The sequence below is a fragment of the Oncorhynchus nerka genome, linkage group LG23 (assembly GCF_034236695.1).
Source record: "Oncorhynchus nerka isolate Pitt River linkage group LG23, Oner_Uvic_2.0, whole genome shotgun sequence".
Taxonomy (NCBI): domain Eukaryota; kingdom Metazoa; phylum Chordata; class Actinopteri; order Salmoniformes; family Salmonidae; genus Oncorhynchus; species Oncorhynchus nerka.
The window spans coordinates 45,624,838-45,644,841 of NC_088418.1; the positions used below are offsets into that span (position 1 = coordinate 45,624,838).

Genomic DNA, 20,004 nt, shown 5'->3' on the forward strand with positions numbered 1-20,004 from the left:
CAAGGAACCTTTTTCAACTGGAAAGGTTCCGCCGGTGTGGCAACCCAAAACGTTTTTCCGGGCACCTTTACTTATAACAGTGTATATAGCGCACTACTTTTGACTAAAGCCCTATGGGCCCTGGTCAAAAGTAATGCACTCTGTGGGGAATAGGTTGCCATTTAGGACTCAGCCTGTGTTTTTTGAACAACACTGGATCCTGAGGAGGTCTCACTGGCCCAGATGTGGCTGACTCCTCTTACTGTTCTGCACAACTAATCTCAGAGGCTGGAGGCTAATGAACCGCTTCTTTCCACAGTAACACAACAACATATCTGTTTTTTATGTTTTTCTTCTTCTTCTAGGGTTGCGGCTTAAGGTCTGAAATTGGTTTAGAGAAGGAGGAAGGAAATGCTTTCTCCAAATTCCCCAAATTCCCCGTCTTTATTTTATTTCAACTGATAATGAAACTGAGCTTCACTCTTTTTGCTACTTTGAATATACTGTCAGTATTTCAAGTACCTACCTTCAGAATTGCTGTTATGTCATTTCCAAGTCTTTAATTTTCTTTAATTCAGTGCATACATCCATACATGAAACAGTGGATATCCTGTGGACTGGGCCCTATCTTGTTTGCTCGGTATGGCCATGATACAAACATCCACTGTTATAAAAGAAAAGTTGGAGGCTTGAACACCATGGGCCTCCACTGAGCTGCAAAGGAAGAGGCGGAAGACTCACGCAAACATTTACATTGTGTAACATTACATTGTTATGTGTATACAGTACATACTGGATCATGAATCAGTCTGAAATGATGATAATAAAGGTTTTATGATAAATTCAATTGGAATCATTTAAACACTAGCGTGCAAAAACAATGGGGGAAAAACAAGTATACAGAGCTTGAATTCTATGGACATAACATTCATGAGTGTGTTAATAAAAACAAGTCCACCGTAAGCTATATTGATGCACCACCATATAAGCACTGTGCAAGTAGCTTTGTGAATTCATAGCCTACAGTGGTGAAAAATGATGGAAAAAAACAATAGAGTCTGGCTCCAGCAGATACATTTTCAAGCCACAGACACTGTGAGACATCCCAGATGAGACAGGATGTTGAACTGTGCCAGAGAGGATGGTGCATTAACCCCACCAACAGCCCGGGTGGTCAAATTACATTTAGAATTAGATGCACTAGCTAGGTAGCATGTACTAGCTAGCTAGTGTGTACAGCTAGCTAGTGTATACTAGCTAGCAAGTGTTGTACTAGTTAGCTAGTGTGTACTAGCTAGCTAGTGTGTACTAGCTAGCTAGTGTGTACTAGCTGCACAAAACAACAGTGGTTAACATAACGCCCTGAACCAGAACTATATGTATATACGTAGCACACTGATGCCCTGGAACAAAGCTACTGACTCAAGCGATACCTGAGACAAATGATCAGGTTACTCATTTAAGCATTTAAGATGCAAAAGTACAATCTGAGATTCATTTTGATGCGCTTTGAGTTTCGCAGACCACGCGGCGCCAGTGTGCATAATCTGCAGCTAGATTTATCTTGCTTTATCTTGGCCAGGTCGCAATTGTAAATGAGAACTTGTTCTCAACTTGCCTACCTGGTTAAATAAAGGTGAAATAAACATGTAATAATATTATTTTCTGAAAAACTAAGACACAATCCCAAAAGAGAGCAATAGGTCTTAAAGGGATCATGTTCTGGAACCAATATGAATTGTATATCATGACACCCATAACTCACCTCACACCGCACTTCATTTCAATAGGCTAAGATGTATTTGACCTATATAGTCGTAACATAATCTGTATTGTTTTAAGCATTTGTCAGTAACCTACAATAATAGACTGTGTCCCATATGACACTATATTCCCTCCATATATTCACTATGGGCTCTCGTCAGACGTATTGCACTATGTACGGAATAGGGTACCATTTGGGACGCAACTGATTCAGAAACTAACTCTGAGTTTGTAACGCCTGTCGTCGGAAGGAGTGGACCAAAGCGCAGCGTGGAAAGTGTTCATGAAGTTTTATTGATCAAAGAAACACTCGAACAAAGTAACAAAACGAAAGCGAACAGTTCTGTCAGGTAAACAGATACTAAACAGAAAATAACTACCCACAAACACAGGTGGAAAAAAGGGTACCTAGGTGTGATTCCCAATCAGAGACAACGATAGACAGCTGCCTCTGATTGGGAACCATACTTGGCCAAAACAAAGAAATAGACAACATAGAATGCCCACCCCAAATCACACCCTGACCTAACCAAATAGAGAAATAAAATGCCTCTGTAAGGTCAGGGCGTAACAGAGGTTTGTACTTCATGCATAGAGGAGTCATGTGCAGGATGACTCATCATGGTGCTCGCCCTGGTGCTTACTGTTTAGCTCCGGGGAAATTGTGTTACAGACAGCAGGACTGACTGTATCCCTCTTCTCCTCTCCTTCATACTCATAAACAAACGTTTTTTTCACCAGTATTTATATTTTCCAATGCATGGGCATAATTAGCTTAGGATGTGCAGTACTTATTCAACATTCAGTGGTGCATCAGTGATGATAGTATAGCATGTATCCATTATATCCAAAGCCAAAACACATATTTTTCAAGAAATGCCTATACGTATCCAGCATCAGGTACATAATGTAAAGCAGGTCTTGGCTTCCTATAACTACGTTCTAGCCCGTAAAATCAAACATTTCCGAAATAAAGTGAAGAGCATTTGCAAGCTGGTAATGTATGTCATTTTGGCAAATGTGCGAACTCCAAAAGAAAAGTCATTGGGCCTAATGATTGCTTTGCCCTCACGTAATCCAATGCCAAAGACTGATGTGCACAATTTGTTCAAGTGCTCCTAATGATGAAAAGTGCCAGGATGTACAGAATTGCACAAAACCTCATATATCAATTCAACAGCTTTGAAAAGAGAACCAATGCTCAGTTGTGCTATAGCTCCCTATTCAGAAACAGTAGCTCCACAAATGGACAATAGCAGAATATAGCAGAATAATGAACACACTGCTTGTACAAAACTCTCTTCATTAGCCTTAGGCATGATTATTCCTCCTCAAATATTACACAAATCCTCATTAAGGTTTTAGTAGAGTGCAGAAAATGTTTGATTCGTTACAGCAGGTTATCTTTTTCATTAGCCAAAAAGATGAATCATTCAGTAACCACACACTTTAATAACAGAAGCAACGACATTTTCAAATAATGTAATTGCTATGACTGAACAAAACATGCACAGAGGCAAGGGTTTCACATATTGCATTGCTTGCTGTTTGGCGTTTGGGGCTGGGTTTCTGTATAGCACTTTGTGCTGATGTTAAAAGGGCTTCATAAACACATTTGATTGATTGATATTCTGGTACAAATAAAACATGATAGAAACGTGAGTGGCATGACAATGAATGAATGTAGGTGTCATCCTTCAATGTCAACAACAATGACAACAAGACAAGTTGGGATAGCTGGTATTTTGTATTAGATAGATGACAAATATGCAGTATGCTGTCATCTGTATATATTGGCTCACTTGAGTCATTTCATCTCAATTTCATGAACATTTTCACCATTGCTTGTGTTCATTTATCAACCCATATGTATGGGGGGGAAAGACAAAGAAAGAAAGCCCTGCAAATGCTGTCTTCCGCGCCAAACATCATCTACCATGATCAGCACAGTCGTTCAAGTCACATGGCGTTTGATCCTGACAGCTTATCCATATCCAGGGAGATGGGTTTCATTTCCATGCACACTCAAACATTCCAATGAGGATGTGCTGGGTGGGAGACGCAGAAACAGTAGCACTTGCTTTAGCACAGGCAGGAACTCAGCCACATTCTCCCATTCACCTCTCAATGCAAGCTAGCAAGTATCCCTCCACTAATCACCTAGCATGACAAAGGTTGTGTGCTATAATTATGGCGCATTATGATGAAGTCACATGGTGGTAATTGTTTAATGTTTGTGTCAGTTGTGTCAGTTGAAGAGGAAGCAGGAAAGCTCCCAGTTCTGGTCTTTGCTAATTTCATGAGTAGATGAGGATGAGGAGACAAGCTCAACTCACTGCTATGGATCCGGGCCCTAGACCTGAGCAGATTGTGACAGGCCTGACTCACGAGAAAGAGAGAGAGAGAGAGAGAGAGAGAGAGAGAGAGAGAGAGAGAGAGAGAGAGAGAGAGAGAGAGAGAGAATATGCTGAACAAGAAGAAACTAGCTTAAAAACCCTCCAAAGCCCAGTTATTCACAACAACACATGCAGAATTATAAGGAACAAAAAACCTGCGTAAAACACGGATGCATATTTTCACCACAATGTAGTAGCTACTAAAAAACATCATATTACATTAGCATAGATGTTAAAATCAAGACAGTGATGTGACCTGGATAGAATTGCTTTCTCATATAAGGCTACCACCCTATGGAGGCCTACAAGCCTGTGTTTTGTGGAAGATATGCAAAACATACGCATGCACAGAGCAAAGAAATATATATTTGCGTTCACTGGGTTAACATGTGAATACATAAATAAATGCAGGACTATCTCTTTAATATTATAATACATTACATTAGTCCTTAGAATAGATAAACCCCTGTTATGCAATATGAATGGTTACATTTTGTAAATAGACACGGTAATGCATATATCATTGCTTTTAGTATGTCACATGCCCTCTGCAAAGCTGGTTTTATGAAGTATGATGTTTCTCCTTCCCTAAAGTCAATAATACTCCATGGACAGGGGAAACCTCTAAATATTTCAAAACAGTTAGATACAATGTTTGCAGTAGATCTTGAACTGTAGTTATGTATCTCCTGCAAGAATTGATATGTTTTTAGGTTTTCTTTCACTATATAACCCACAATCAGGGATACCTATTCAATTTTCATGTGACCTAAATATTCCTTTTCATCTGCTGACTAGATATTTTCCACATTTCTCCACATTTCACACCAGCACATCTACTGTGTGTTAGACTAAATTCATCTCTGTAAGCCCAGTTACAGTGAAGATGATAATCTATACAGACAGAAAGACCACTCCCTGGTCTCTGGATGTGTAATCTATTGAAAAAAGAAAAGGATCTGAGTCAGAAACACATTCAGTGAAGATGATGACGATGATGACAGGGACGACTACGATAACAACGATCATGGCGATGGGGATATTTTGTATCAGACCCATTGATTTCCCATCAGGATTTGGACAACACGATGAGTATCATGGGAGACTTTAATCTAGCATGAAAGACGCAAGTAATCCTTGTGCGGATTATACCAAACCAAGCTATGCCAGAATTCTCCACTCATTCTAACATGCAAACCTCATCGGCCACGCTGCCTGTGCAAGCGTTGTTTCTTTGTTTGTTTACACATACATGTTATTCAATAATTTCACACACACCGCTCCCACGTGTGAATGAGCGTCTGCGTAGCCAAGCGCCAAAGTAGAACTTGGTTCTATTTGAGACGTGCCATGCTCTGCAGGTCCGTTCCTTACTGGAAGATACAAGCCCACGTAGATGCTTGAAAGACCAACGAGGAGAACATCATGGAAGATAAGTAACAAAAAACAAACTAGGTTTCCCTTTTTATCAGTGGATTAATCGTCAGAGTAGAAAAACACAAGATTTTGTTGGACTCCAGGTGAAAATTCTACAAAGAACCAGCTAAAAAGAGGACCATATGCATGACAGATAAAGTAACAACCCAATGTTCATCTCCCAGGACAAACTAGCTAGGAACAGCTAGCTAGTTAAATGTCCATGAATGTTTCATGTGTGTTTCAACCTGCCCCTAAATTAATAGAGATTAATCATCGGTTTTGATATTTTAACCTGATCGCATCTGCTGTGGATGGACAAAATGGCCGGTGTAGTCAGCATGTAACATCAGAACATGGTAAGTCAGCATGGGCTTGCCCACCATTCTCTGAACAATATCCACCCCCAACCTCAGTCTTCAGGGTCTATGATATTCTGCATACCCCTAGCCTAGTCTCAAATCTGTTTGTATTTCTGCCAACTCCTCTATCATTTGATGACATGTCATAACCTACGACAAGGAACACAACATTAGCTGAACCACAAATTGATCTACCAAGCTAGCCTACCCTTGACTGTGCCTGAGTATACAGTGTGTTTGCACTGACCATCCACTATGGCCAGTGGGGTCATGAAGTAAGGTAAAACACCACAACACGGGGCAAAACTGCTTGAAATGGTGGCATGATAAAAATGGTTGTAGTGATGTCATTTCAACCTGTTTTGACCGCTGGGACAGGACAAGACTGATACACAGTCTCCATAGCCCCATAGAACCATAGCACCATAGCCCCATAGCACCACAGCTCACCCCCCAGCTGATACATGGCACCCTAATCCAGTTTGCATGAGAGGAGGACAGCGAAAACCCTGACAGTGGCATCCCTCCCCAGGGTACCATTGAAGTCCATGTCTGTACATCACCACAGGAAGTAAATAAATAACAACCCAAGTAAATAGACAGATACACAAATACTGTGGGTAAATAAATAAATAAAGTCGCCCTCCTGCCTGTCAAAGGGTTGTCAAGAAAATACAGCAACCACAGAAATCTCCTCTGCCTTTACTAGGTGTGAAGTGAGTGATTCTGCCCAGCCTAAATCCCCTGCAAGTCGGTGTAATGTATCTCCTGAAAAAAATGTTCTTGTGCTCCTCTAAATCCTACATTAGAGAAAAAAATGCTGTTTAAGTATGCAAGGCGAAAACCTTTGAAGCATCATCCACGTTTTAATCAGTTAATATTTAAAGCGGAGATATTCTTTTTTTTAAGCCAGAAGCATGGTGGCATGGTGGCATGGCGGCCTGGGGAAAATAAAGAGTGTTTGGTTGGTCATTATAGACAGATATCCTCTCTATCCATCACACCCACATGCAAATCTATTGGAAAAACATCTGCTTGATCATTTGTATTCAAAAGCCTCAGTCCTCCATAATAGATATCAGCGTGTTAGACGATAAATACAGCAACACATTTTCAAGGCCGGCCCCTAGGGAATGATAATCATCATCTTGTAGTTTATAGCTCACTTTCATTCCAGCATCTCCATCTACCATATTTCCCTTTCCATCAACCATCCCGCTATACATATTATACATCATATTAGACAATATGTTCCACTTATATTTCAACCACACATCTTTTCAGGGCCAGCTTGTCTCTAAACGGATTTGAACAGCATCAGTCCAGCTGTTTTGTTATAAGATCACAACAGCTGAACTCGGCTGGTTTAATAACATAGTAGCTTTAAGAAATGACAATGAGTTATGAATGGACATAGAGAGCAGAAGGGGAACTTACACTTTAAACATACATTCATCTTTAGAAAGGCAGACAAAGCCTCTGGTGTGAAACCGATGCATTATCTCCCCTTCACACAGTGCTTATGACACACACATTACACACAGTAGGATGCAATGATCCCCACATTATCCTTCACTTACAGTATCGATTAGCAGTTTACACATTAGTCGTACAGGACAGTAGGCTATATACGGTGCTTCCTGATAAAGGAAAATGATAACCCCCAGGATGCCTGAACCTGGTAGAAACAACATTGCAGCAGCTCTATCCCTGGAAACATTGATAACTCTTAGACATACATGTATGTGATATTTTACAAAGGAGGCTGATGGAATCAGGGACCTTGAGGCTCCTGTCGTGCTTTATAGCGTGTTCTAACAGGCCGGTAATGGAGTGGCCTAACTCCCTATTGCTTTGGATGGCATGTGTGATGCATTGGGAAGAGTACAGTAACACACAAAGGCCACAAAGAACAACACAATGGCACTTCTAGCTTCTAGCAGAGCCACACACGGCTTTGTGTGTGATGTGTGGATTCATGAAGAGCAAAGGAAGTATCCTCCCTTCACATTCCTGCGGCGAGTAGCTTGTCTTGTCAAGGGCTGAGTCGTCCACTCCCTTTCTGGGCGGTTTTCCTTTTCCGAGCGCTTGTTGGTAAAGACCCTTTAACCAAGCTTTAATTAAGAGCCGGTGTGCAAAAAGGCTGCCTCAGATGAATTATTCCCCATCAAAAAGCTAATTTTTGTCAGAGTCAACAGAATGGTATTTATTCTGCAGCAGTCAGATTATCAACTGAGGATCTTGGGGGGTGAGACTATGTTTTCACATCCACTGGCAGTCCATGAAAATGATACTTAATACTACTGAGACATACAAAGGATGTAATTCTTCACTAGAAGATCACTGTCATTTAAGGGTAGACCTAAGAGAAGTTCTCAGATCTGAGATAAATTCATTTCCACCAACAATTAAAAATGTAAAAATGAAAAAGGGAAAATGCTTTCCAAAGTATCATTCAATATAAAACATTGTTGGCATAGAACATATCAATTCACAGTGATACATGGATAAAAGAAAGCTTGATTGTATTATTTTATACTGGAGGTAAATACCTGGGCCAAAGTATTCTTTTGTATTCTGTGCAACACGCTTTCTTGTGAAACCACCAACATTTTGTTGATGTTTAGTAAATGACAATGAATGTCCTTTTACAGATAAGAGAAAACAGATGCAAGCAGACCAAATGACAATGCGATGAAAGGATCCCATTGGCTTCATGATCACAAACTGCATTGTACTACATGAACATCACATGATAGGTGATAACCATTGCAGCCATCCCTGGCCCATAGCTAAATGCATGCAAAATGGCCCAGTTAACATTCCACAGCCACAGAGCAACCACTTCAATCCTAGCTCCATGCAAGACAAGGTTATGTTTGCCTCATTTTAGCCCTCCTCTCAGCCCTGTCAGAATGTCATAACATTTCATTAAACACTAAGACTGCTGTTACTGAAAGCGAACAAACGAAGTGTTAGATACAAAACTAGGGCCGATGTCATTTCTGGCCAGGATCCAATCCTGACAACCTCCCATTATCAACATAAAATGGTCTGTAATGATGGTATTCAGAGAGAACGGACAAATACAAATAGATTGCAAGACCCATATAGTAACTGACAGAGACCTTTCGGGGTGCAGTAATGACATCTCCAACAGAAATAGTTGCTTACCTTGCTATGCAAAAAAAAAGGCCCCTAAAAAAGGTTTTCAGGTCAACTGCACCTTCGCAATTTGTCTGTCTTGTTTACAAGCAAGGTTTCCATGATTTCAGCATCATATTTTATGTTCGCAAGCCAACTGGGCTAAGGTAATTGAGTTATTGTTTTGGAGACTGGCATAGAAATGAAGATGCTTAAGTACACGTTCCACAAAGGCAGAAGATGACACAGTGAATGAACGGGAAGCCTTCAACACAAACACAGCATAGAACTCAATTCACTATCAATACATCTAGACACAAGAGAAGCAGATTGGCAGTGGCATGGCTTCTTGTTGTGCACCTTGATCAACCTGTCAACATTGATGCCACCACCGTGTTCACAAGGTACAGTGGGTATCATAAGAATTTACCCCTCCTTGGATTTCTTCACATTTTGTTGCGTTACAAAGTGGGATTGAGAATGGATTTCATTGTGGTCATTTTGTCGTTGATCTGCACAAAATACTCCATAACGTCAAATTGAAAAGAACATTTGACAAATCTTTAGAAATGTATTCAAATTGTTTAACTAAAATATAGTTGTTTTTGCGTAAGTATTCACCCCCTTTGTTCAGGCAAGCCTAGATTAGTTCAGGGGTACATTTTGACATAACAAATCACGTAATACATTTGATGGACTCATTCTGTGTGAAATAATAGGGATTGACATCATTTTTCATGTTTACCCCTTCCTCTGTCCCCCATACATACAACATACAGTATGTAAGGGCCCTTCTTAATGGGTGCGTGCTGGTGGCAGGGAAGTCAGGCGCAGGAGAATGAACTAGGTATAAACGGAGCAGTTTAATAAATGCTCCAAAAAAAACCTCCAAAAAACAATATATACAAAAATAGTATAATAGGGTACAAAACCCGTCGCACACCAGAACATGACTTGCACAAAACATACAACAAACAATCACCAACAAAGACATGAGGGGAAACAGAGGGTTAAATACACAACATATAATTGATGAGATTGAAAGCAGGTGTGATGGAAGAAAAGACAAAACCAATGGAAAATGAAAAATGGATCAGCGATGGCTAGAAGGTCGGTGACGTCGACCGCCGAACACCGCCCGAACAAGGAGAGGGACCGACTTCTGCGGAAGTCGTGACACCCTCAGACATTGGATATCTCTTTAAGCATGGTCCAGTTAATAATTATGCTGTGGATGATGTATTAAACCACCCAGATACAAAAATATACACTCTTCCTTCTGAACTGAGCTGCAGCACAGGAAGGAAACAGGAAGGAATACCACCATGAGGCCATTGGTGGCCGGGGAAGACTGGTCACCAAGCCCATCTGGTATTTTGGGCAAATGCCAGATGGGCTTGTCCCTTGTTAGCCCAGTGGACCTGTCTAACTTGGGGGTTTTGTACAAAATAATCATTATCTGGCTAATAATGGGGGCCTGAAGGAAAAAAAATATCCAAGTGTGTTAGATATGTCAGGGACGATTTCTGATACCAGTCCGCCCCCCGATTGGTGATTTTATAACAGCTACAGCGTTCAATTGCAACATTGTAGTTATTTCACAATACACTAGAGTTGCTTACCAAGAAGACAGTGAATGCTCCTGAGTGGCCAAATTACAGTTTTGACTTAAACCTGCTTGAAAATCTATGGGGAGACTTGAAAATTGCTGTCTAGCCATGTCCCTCAAAACCTATAAGAGCTTGAAGCATTTTGAAAAGAACAATGGGGAAATATTGCACAATCCAGGTGTGCAATGCTCTTAGAGACTAACCCAAGAAGCCTCACAGCTGTAATCGCTGGTAAAGGTGCTTGTAATATGTTTGAAACTTGTAACACAGGGGGATGAATACTTATTTAATTAAGGTATATTAATGTTTCACTTTTTTTCTTCATTTTGACATTAAACAGATCATTTACAAATAAATATATAATTACATCTATTTTAATCCCACTTTGTGACAATAAAATGCGAAGAAATGAAGGGGGGTGAAGGCCGGATTGAACATGAAATCTCTGTCAGTGAAAGGAAAAAAAACAAGTTTGCAAAATGTAAAATTTTATTTTCAACAGATTACACAGTTAACTTTCAGCGAATGCAATCGTAATTTAAACTGTACTCACATTCGGGACTTCAAAATGAAAGACTCACATACTTACACACAATCTATCTATAATATACAAAAAAGAATACAGAATAAATATTAAAATGGCCACAAGAGAAAAAGTAAGTTATTGAAAACAATCAGTAGAGAGCAAATGTAGGGAAAGTATAAATTAACAAGACGGTGTGCCTTAAATGTTTTTTTTCCTTCAACACTTTTTACAAATTGTGCAAGATTTCATAATAAGGCTCTGGTCTTGAAGTGACAGCTGTCTGAAGACTCACACACAAACACACATGTGCCCACGCACACACACACACACTCCCTGTGCTCTGAGCACTCTGTGGGGTGTACATAGCAAACCTTTGCAGAATAAAAAATGGGCTGCTCTGCTGAGTGTATGACCCGTGATGCTTACGAGTGTGGACCAGCTTTTGAAAATGAACATGCACTTGACATTGATGTGAATAGAGTCAAGGACTTCTCAGGAGTGGATGAGAAAATCCAAACAACTGAAAAACAGAACAATATCAGAACCATTAAGGCAAGAACACCTGGAGTGGCTTCAGCAATACTGTAACAATATTTCAGGGTTTAGGTAACATGGAGGTGACACATTTAAGTATATCTTCACTGTCTTTCTTAAGGTTTGTTTGTTCTCAAAAAATGAGTTTTTATCCAAACATCGTTTAATACACTTTTTTTTTTGTCAAATGTGAGCAGATTCAGAAAAAGAACTATTCCAGACAATAGGGACACATGGATCGTAAAACTACAAGAAATAATTTCTAGATTTAAGTTGCACCTTCAAAACCACACATCATTATTCCCTTCATTAAGCCCCCCCCCCCCCACCCACACACACACACCCCTCACCCCCCAAAATGAAAAAGATATCACTTACATTAAAACCAATTTAATCCTCTTGTGAAGGTGTATTCCAACAGTTAGTCACCGAACATTGTTTTGCTTTACATACAGCGAATGGGATGTCTGTTGCAAAGTAAAGCATTCGTTGTTTAGTTAGGGGGGGAAACAAGTTGTCCTTGCATCTTGCAATGCAACCGTAGATCAAAAAAAAGCATCTTTACATCTTCTTTTAGTGCAACTTTTAAATGCAAAACAATTCCAGTGACTCTTTAGAGGAAATCGTTTCTTAGTTTTCTGTGGGGTTTTTTCACCAAAATCTTTTAACTCAAAGAATTATCTTCAAAATATCCAAAGCAAGGGCTCAGTCCTTTGATTTTGTAGTTTCACCAATGATTATTTTTTCTTCATCTTCTCTGCTTCTAAATAACCTTCCACAGCAGTTGTTTACTAGAACATAAACATAGGAGGGGTTCTCAGCTACCTTCTTATTTCATTCCCTTCAACCTCCATGTTTGATGTTCAATCACAGAACCAAGGGAGTGATTGACAGTCCAACTTCTGCCTCAGAAGAGAGGGAAGGAGGAGGAGGAGGAAAAACTGGAGGATGAAGAGAAAGAGAGCTGTACAATGGGACCAAACCCAAATTGAGATCAATCAGTGGAGAAGTGGAAGGGAAAAAACAACCCAAGCCTTCATATAACGCAGTAGGGTTCCCTAGGTAACCTGGACTTTCTGCAGTAAAGGAGAGTGGTGCTGAAGCAGCGCCGGAGCTCCCTGTTGGAGAAGATGCAGATAAAGGGATTGACTCCCGCCTGGGCGAAGCTCATCCACACCGCCGCAGTCAGGTACCCCCCTGGGACCGCGGGGCCCCTGGCAAACACCCTCCAATAGCAGGCCACTAGGTAGGGGCCCCACAGTGTGAGGAAGAAGAAGGTCATGATGTAGAACATCCTACTTATCCTCTTTTCAGTCTTAAACTCGTCCAGCACCAGCAGGCGTCGCCGGCCCGCTGCATTGCTGTTCTGCCTGATGCCCAGCAGGGTGGGCGGGGTGGGGCCCCTGCCGAACCCCGCCAGCCAGTTAGCCGCTGCCTGGCCGCTGGCCCCGGGACCATGGAAGGTCCAGTTCTGGCTGACGGCAGGCACGAACTGGACTGGTTTCATCTTCCGGCGGTCGTGGACAAAGAAGATTAGCTTGAGGTAGACAAGCTGGGTGGCCAGGAGGATCAGGGCGAGGAGCAGCATGAAGCCCAGGGAGTCGTTGGCTCTGAACGAGCGGTGCTGGAACGTACACTGATCCTCCTCCCTTATGAAGGAGTACGTCCCTACGTCCAGCACCGGGGGAAAGGCCATGGCCACCGACAACGTCCACACCATGCAGATGACTGCCAAACACGTCCAGAAGGTGAGCCTCTTGGTGTAGAAGCGGTGGTGGGCTATGGCCAGGTAGCGTGTCACACTCACACAGAAGAGCATGAACGCTGTGTGAAAGCAGGACAGCACCCCCAGGAAGGCTATCACTTTGCATGTAAGCGTGCCGTACGTCCAGGTGGAACCATTCTTGACAGAGGTGAAGACGAAGGGGAAGCAGATGGCGGAGCGCAGGATGTCCGAGGCGCACAGGTCCAGCAGGAAGTAGTATGGTGCGCGGTGCAGGCTTTTGTCTTTGACCAGTAGGATGGAGATCAGGAGGTTGCCAACGACGCCGACTCCAATGATAAAACCCAGGGATGTCAGTTTGAGAAACGTGGCGAGAGGAGAGACATTCTGCAAGATGTTGTGGTCCCCTGCATGGCTATAGTTCGCCATAGATGGAGGAGGGATCATAAAGATGTAGTAGCTTCAGCCAAGTATCATTATCTGGAGGCGGCAGGGGGAGGTGATAGATCCATTTGTTGTGTTTTGAAGCAGATTCCCGGCTTGTAAGCAGCCTCTCTTCTACGGCATCCTTTGTTCTTTTGTCTCATCACACCTAAAAATACCTGAAAAATACCAGCCACTGATCAGGATTCACTCATACTGTTTTTACATTGCATCGCACCCTTTAGCTTGTAATTGGGTGTATGATAAACTACCATTTCCCCTTTGTAATTTATTTTCCATTTTCAGTCGAATTGCTCATTGCATTTATAATGGTATGCAGTCAGTGCAGAGCAGTGCCCTAGCTGGAATAGTTCGTCTACAGATGAGCTTAATAAGACACAATCATTAATCCTGGTTACAATAATAGACTTTCTTTTATGGGCCGCCCTTTTAGAAATGACAGAACGTTAGAGAAAATACAAGTAATGTTATGCTACGACAACGTTTTAAGTCACTATTAAAAGGGGAATGGCATATCATCGTATGTCTGGGAAGAAAGGGGGTAAACAAAAGGGTTCCGTTCGATGTTTGGTCATTTTTATTATGTCGTAAAACGTGTTTAACATTATGCTGCAAGAAAGCTGTTGATCACACCCAAAGACCCTGCAGAATTGATCTGACCAGGGGATGCTTACAATAAATTCAGCATGTGCCTTCATGCTTTGTTGAAAATTAACGGATGTTGCATACAGAATTAAAAGCATCCATGTTTTTGTCTGATTAACCGTTGGCTGGAATTACACGGTAAACGTTATAATAAGCTATTCACCTGATTAAGGCGGTTTATTGACCTGGGCTTTTATCTATTTCCCAGCTCAGCTTTGATTTTAGGCAATAGACTATCGAATCTCACAACCATTTTAACAAAGAACACCGTCTAGTCAAAATTATGTTTGTTACCCTATGAATTGTTTATTGATGTTTATAACAATGAGATGATAAATCCAATTCTGCATTTCGATGCAAATAAATCACGAATGAAATAAACAATTCAATACTAGATAGCTATGCAAAAACATGGCATATTCGTTTATAAAAAATTTAAAAAGATAATATCAAACAAAGGCTATTCGTGACGGACTGTATTTTCCGAATTCTGTCATTATAGCGGAGATGCGCTTTTAAGCATTATCTAACCTTCGGGTGAGCGCTATGCGAGCGGTTCCCATGCATTTTTGTTGGAATTCATTCGACTACAATATATATTTCTCACCGTTCACTGTTGGATTGAACATTACCGTGTAGCGAATCCGCACGTCCATTAGGCAGAAGAATTTCCAAGTACCCGCTATGAATTGACTGGAATCCAAAGCCACAGTAACTAGGCCAATAAAAATCGAAAGGACTGCTAAGATGTAAATTAAAAGCGTACCTGTTGATATTCCTTTTGGTTTCCTTGGAGCTTATTTACATTGTAGAAGCCACTTTGCTGTAAAAAAAAGAAGAAGCTTGGTTTGTTGCCTGCCTGCCCTTTTACCACAGTGAATATACAGTAAACGGAACGGACGGGAGCATGCGCACTGATCCGATTTGTGATCCAAGACTCGTCTTGTCTCTTGTTGCGGCACTATAGTCTCTCACGGCAATCTGCTCAATGGGTGCAGCATCACAAGTCCCTCGTTGCCTTCATCAGTCATTATAGCGTACATTGGGAGAGAGTGCGACCGGATCACTCTTTCTGAGACCCAGTGCATTAGATTCCCATTTCTGCATAATATGCGTTCAGTTTATAGCCCACCTATATAGATTAATTAATTAATTCGACTAAACCTATAGGCAGCTATATGTCCATATGCACTAGACCTACACCCAACACTAATTCAGAAGCCAAGTGAAACAACAATCAAATCCAGTACATGTAGAATGTGATTTTTAAATAATGCTATATTACATTGCTACATGAATCATGTCATAAATTCATATGTTACGGTAATGAAGAGGTTAAACTAGGTGATGGTTCACCTCAGGCTAGACTGACTTCTCATTTGTATAATTAACAACCACTTTATGCAGTACGTGTTTGTGTGTGTTGTGTTGTGTTGTGTTGTGTTGTGTGTGTGTGTGTGTGTGTGTGTGTGTGTGTGTGTGTGTGTGTGTGTGTGTGTGTGTGTGTGTGTGTGTGTGTGTGTGTGTGTGTGTGCGCACGCGCGCGTGTGCGTGTATGTATGTGTTTGTCAGTGCCTGCGTGCGTGCGTGTGTGTGCATTCAATTATCAGCTCCCTTCTAATTTCAGTGCGTTTCATTTCCAGGCTATGTCAGTAGAACACAGTGATGTCATACCCCACACCCACAGGCTACAGACTATTGTGTTTCAAAGAAAGAATATTGAGAAACATTGGGAGCAGAAACAAATGACTGGCAACCTCTAAAATATTGTACATCTTTCATTGTTTATGTAATATTGATATTTGTTGAAAGAACAGGGTTGTGTAGGCTTTTCTATGGCCTAGTTCAGGGGTCACCAACTGGTCATGGAGAGGTACAGTGTGCCGAGGCTTTTGTTCCAGCTCATCTCCAATATACTTGCTTCAAATGGCTGTGGTCTAATTATTTGAATTGGCGGCAGTGTTTGTGCTGGACTGGGACAAAAGCCTGCACACACTGCATCTCTCCATGACCCCCCTGAGCTATATCTTATCACAAAGGGGAGGTTGTTTGGTATGGAGAAAGTCGATACTAGACCAGTGTTCAATCTTTACATTGTCTGCACTGTCATTTGTTTTACAACACAGAAGCTAAGGACATTACATTGATGGTTTAAATATCAGAGGCTACACATTCCCTTTAGTGAGCAATATTGTAAAGGACACTGGTCATGTACATGTATGTGTGAAATGAAGGACCCATAAGCCAAGATGCAATTTACAAATAATGAAGGTATTTATTTTCTATCAAGAGGGCTTAATAACAGTGTTAAGCTATAAGAGCGGTGAAAGCATTTCTGACAGAACACACTTTAGCTACTGTGCTTGAAACAGTTGTCAGATGGCAATTCAACTGCCATGGCAATGTCAATATTTCGTGAAAGGACAGTTGATCATCACACTCTTTGAAGGGACATACATTATTCTTGTACAGTATCTCAAGATATTCAATTCAAGTCCAAGCGAAGTAAAATGTTGGTGTCATATTAAGGTAACATAGTCTATTAGGTATAGTCCATAATGTGCCATCTCTCAGTGATAGGAAGTAACCGACAGGTACAGTGCTCCCAGTTCCTGTTCTCAAATTCCTGGTTTTGTAGTTCATTTTTTGTCTTCTTCGTTCAGTCAACTTCACACATTGCAGCAAAATAAGGCACACAAAATAAGACCCAACCCGATGCACGCACAAACGCCCACCACCGATGTGGTAACCCCGAGCAGAAGTGCGACGGCGTCCCCTCCGTCAAATGCCACGGCTGGGAGAACGAGCGAAATAAACATCACCAACAGCATCACTGGAACTCTCGGGAGCTTGGCCACGGGAGCCATGTTACTTCCAGTGCGGATCAGATTATTGTTGTGATGTGCAAGCCGATATGGGTGCATTTCCTCATTCGTTGGTCGGCCAATTATATTGCTGCATTATTGCGTGTTTCTCCGGTCGTTTTTACCGTCATACAGAATTTGTATAGTTTTGTTACACATTTACACTATATATACAAAAGTATTTGGATACCCTTTCAAATGAGTTGATTTGGCTATTTCAGCCACACCAAAGAGCTCAGTGACTTTCATTGTGGCACTGTCATAGGATGCCACCTTTCCAACAGGTCAGTTTGTCAAATTTGTAAGTGTTGTCTGTAAGTGTTGTCATTGTGAAGTGGAAACGTCTAGAAGCAAAAACGTTCAAGCTACAAAGTGATAGGTCACACAAGCTCACAGAACGGGACCGCCGAGTGCTGAAGCGTGCAGCGTGTAAAAATGGTCTGTCCTTGGTTACAACACTCACTACTGAGTTCCAAGAACTGTTCATCGGGAGCTTCATGAAATGGGTTTCCATGGCCGAGCAGCCTCACACAAGCCTAAGATTGCCATGCGCAATTCCAAGCATTGGCTGGAGTGGTGTAAAGTTTGCCGCCATTGGAGCTGTGGAAACCTGTTCTCTGGAGTGATGAATCACACTTCACCATCTGGTAGTTTGATGGAAGAATCTGGATTTGGCGGATGCCAGGAGAACGCTACCTGCCACAATGCATATTGCCAAGAGCAAAGTTTGGTGGTGGAGGAATAATGGTCTGAGGCTGTTTGTCATCGTTCAGGCTAGGTCCCTTTGTTCCAGTGAAGGGAAATCTTAATGCTACAGCATACAATGACATTCTAGACAATTCTGTGCTTCCAACTATTTGGCAACAGTTTGGGGAAGGCCCTTTCCTGTTTCAGCATGACAATGTCCCTGTGCACGAAGCGGGGTCCATGCAGAAATGGTTTGTTGAGATCGGTGTGGAAGAACTTCACACAGAACCCTACACAGAGCCCTGACCTCAACCCCATTGAACACCTTTGGGATGAATTGGAACGCCAACTGCAAGCCAGGCCTAATCGCCCAACATCAGTGCCCGACCTTACTAATGCTCTGGTGGCTGAATGGAAGCAAGTCCCCTCAGCAATGTTCCCCTCAGCAATGATCTCGTGGAACACCTTCCCAGAAGAGTGGAAGTTGTTATAACAACAAAGGATTGACCAACTCCATATTAATGCCCTTGATTTTGGAATGAGATGTTCGATGAGCAGTTGTCCACATACTTTTGGTCATGTAGTGTATCTTGCTGTTTTAGTTCAGTTTTTGTTTGTTCCTGTATCTTTGGATTGAACATTTTGCAGCGACATGCTGTGGCTATGGCATTCATTTAGCTTCCGTTATGGTAGACTACTCATAGCTTTATTGTTTCATTTAAAAACTATTATCATGTAAAATGCCTATTCCATCACCATATACAACTGCTATTCTTATAATAAATATATAATTATTTTATTTTTCACAGACTATGCTTATTCAGTGCGCGTGGGTGCTGAGATCACTAATCATGAATTAATGACAGGTGCTCTTTTATATCTTATTCCTTTGCTTCTAGTCTTTCAATATTCATCACATCATACAGTAAATCAAGCTCATTAGCTACTCTTCTTTGAACTGAAAACCTCAATTAGATAGGCCTATGCGAATTGTAGATTCAGAAATGCACTCTGCTCTATACGTTTGAAGTGCGTCAATGTTTGTGAGTTTTCGTAGGTTCTTTCACAGATCTGAAGGAGAAATAGTCAAAGGAGTATACTACATTGTAGTCTTCAAGGCTACGGGAGAGAATGACAGCCATGCATACAATATGAACTCTTCTGTGGGAAAAGGATGGCCCTAGAGATGACATCGTCAGAGGAGATGTGTCAGGTAGGACCTGAATGAAGCCTTCTGATGTATTTTGACAATCTTGAATTATAGCCTAATCTTCTAAAAGGCATATGGTTAGTGTCTGTAACAATATTTCTACCTCCTAGGTCACGAGGGCATAAAAAAAATGCATTACTTTTAAAACCCTGTTTGTGTAGCAAATACTTTTCCTGTTAGCCAAATAGGCTACACATGTTATGTTGTTGATATTGAACAAACGCGAGGTCCTTCTATTGAAATCAAAATGGCTAACGAGAAATCCACACACGCTAACACACTGGGCTTTGTATTTGATCAATGGGCAGCCAGCCTAGTGATGTTAATTTCCAAAAATGCCCCCATCCCCTGCTCTGCTTACTGTAGCCTATTCTTGTTAGATGAAACACATTGAAACTCATCCAAATCAGTCATGTTTCCCTTAACTGGCACGCTGTGCTACGTTTCACCTCATGCCACAAATTAATTGGCATATGGCACGACGATAGTGCAGGAGTTTACATATCTCTGGGCTTGCTCGCGTGCGATGCCATGTAGCGGAGCTCTACTAATTTAATTAGGACGCACCAGCCAAGCTAAAATATTGACCTTGCCATGCCACATTACCTGACCTGTTCCACCCCCACTCCCCTCTCCCCTACACCTCACCCCTCTCCCTGTGCCACCCCTGCAGCATGCCACACACACACACACACACACA

General features: G+C 41.5%; 1 protein-coding gene across 2 annotated transcripts; it reads right to left on the minus strand.

Moving 5' to 3' along the window:
- Positions 1–11,142: 11,142 nt before the first annotated feature.
- On the minus strand, positions 11,143–15,417 carry LOC115106246 (probable G protein-coupled receptor 85). 2 transcript variants are annotated; one of them, XM_029628809.2, is made up of 3 exons: positions 15,310–15,417; positions 12,110–14,056; positions 11,143–11,717 (listed from the first exon to the last, which is right to left on the minus strand). In XM_029628809.2, exon 2 carries the CDS (start codon positions 13,899–13,901, stop codon positions 12,768–12,770), a length of 1,134 nt encoding a protein of 377 aa, XP_029484669.1. In that variant the 5' UTR covers positions 13,902–14,056; positions 15,310–15,417; the 3' UTR covers positions 11,143–11,717; positions 12,110–12,767. The 2 variants fall into 2 exon arrangements, with proteins under 2 accessions (XP_029484669.1, XP_029484668.1); XM_029628808.2 differs by having other exon boundaries at positions 15,151–15,417.
- Positions 15,418–20,004: the final 4,587 nt, after the last annotated feature.

Bases quoted from the DNA above. Each gene is read 5' to 3' on its own strand.
- LOC115106246 (XM_029628809.2), bottom strand. From the start codon at position 13,901: ATGATCCCTCCTCCATCTATGGCGAACTATAGCCATGCAGGGGACCAC.